At 57.5% G+C, this 1117-nt stretch overlaps 1 protein-coding gene across 1 annotated transcript in view; it reads left to right on the top strand.

Annotated features, from left to right (window-relative positions):
- Window positions 1–7: 7 nt before the first annotated feature.
- The window catches only part of TSC2 (tuberous sclerosis 2), a 48420-nt gene continuing 47310 nt past the window's right edge, over window positions 8–1117 (top strand). The window contains exons 1-2 of the mRNA XM_011962468.1: window positions 8–29; window positions 558–724. Of these exons, the coding sequence (XP_011817858.1) occupies window positions 587–724 (138 nt within the window). The 5' untranslated portion in view covers window positions 8–29; window positions 558–586. The remainder of the gene's footprint in view (window positions 30–557; window positions 725–1117) is intronic.

The raw sequence follows: 1117 nt of genomic DNA, 5'->3' as shown, positions 1-1117 counted from the left end.
GGGCCCCGCGCGCGGTGGCGCGTCGAGGGGTGAGTGGTCTGGGCCGCAGTGTGCCCCAGTCCCCACGGGGCAGCGGGGCAGCGGCTTAGAGAGGCGGACCCCGTAGTGTCCGGGTCCCGGGCCCTCACCCGCGTCCACTGCAACCCGACTCCGGAGCTCCGAGCATCCCTTAGTTTTAAGTCATGGCGGGTGCGAGCGGGTCTCTGCTGCAGTCGGCTCCGTGACAGCTGCTGCTCCACATGTGGAGAGGAGAGACGACAAACATCCGGGCTCCCAGGACTTCGCGGCGGCCGTCCTAACCCGTGCACTGAGTCGGGCGGGGCGGGCGGCAGCGTCTGAGCAGTAGAGCTCTCTAGACCAGGCCTGGTGTCTCCCTGGCTTTCCTAGGTGCCTGTTTGCGACCTGGTCAGCTGGGCTGTAGTTGAGTTATCCCAGGGATTGTGGGAGGAAAGGTTATGCCCACCAGAGACCCAGCGTCCTGACGGCTGGAGGTCCGCAGTGGGGAAGGTGGGCAGAGCTGTTGCTCAGGTGTCCCCGTGCGTGTTTCGTTTGCACAGAGGCGTTTTCTGGTGCGTCCTGGCCCACCATGGCCAAACCAACAAGCAAAGATTCAGGCTTGAAGGAGAAGTTTAGGATTCTGTTTGGACTGGGGACACCGAGGCCAAATCCCAGGTCTGCAGAGGGCAAACAGACGGAATTTATCATCACCGCGGAAATCCTGAGAGTGAGTGAGCTGTCTGTGTCTTTGCTAGGCTAGAGGGAAGTGTAGGGAAGGTTGGGTTTTGTCTTGCACCAGGTTCTGTGGGAGACGGGTTGCTGGCGACTGTCTGCACAGGAATGCTGTCTCCAGTACTTGGAGGCTGACATGTCCTTCCTCAGGAGACTTGGAAAGTCAGGATCTTGGTGACCTGGTTCAGGCACACTTGAGTTATTATTCAGATATTGATGAAAGAAAGCCCATTTTATAGATGAGGCCTGAGAGTCATCATCTCCACCGGTAAGGATATGGCCAGGTGTTGAATGATAACACATGAGTTCCTGGGAGAAGTGGGTTCTTTATTTTATTTTTTTTTTGAGACAGAGTCTCACTCTGTCGCCCAGGCTTTAGTGCAGTGGC

The sequence above is a fragment of the Colobus angolensis genome, unplaced genomic scaffold, assembly GCF_000951035.1.
Source record: "Colobus angolensis palliatus isolate OR3802 unplaced genomic scaffold, Cang.pa_1.0 Scaffold59, whole genome shotgun sequence".
Lineage (NCBI taxonomy): Eukaryota > Metazoa > Chordata > Mammalia > Primates > Cercopithecidae > Colobus > Colobus angolensis.
This window is presented reverse-complemented; position numbering and strand designations above follow the sequence as displayed.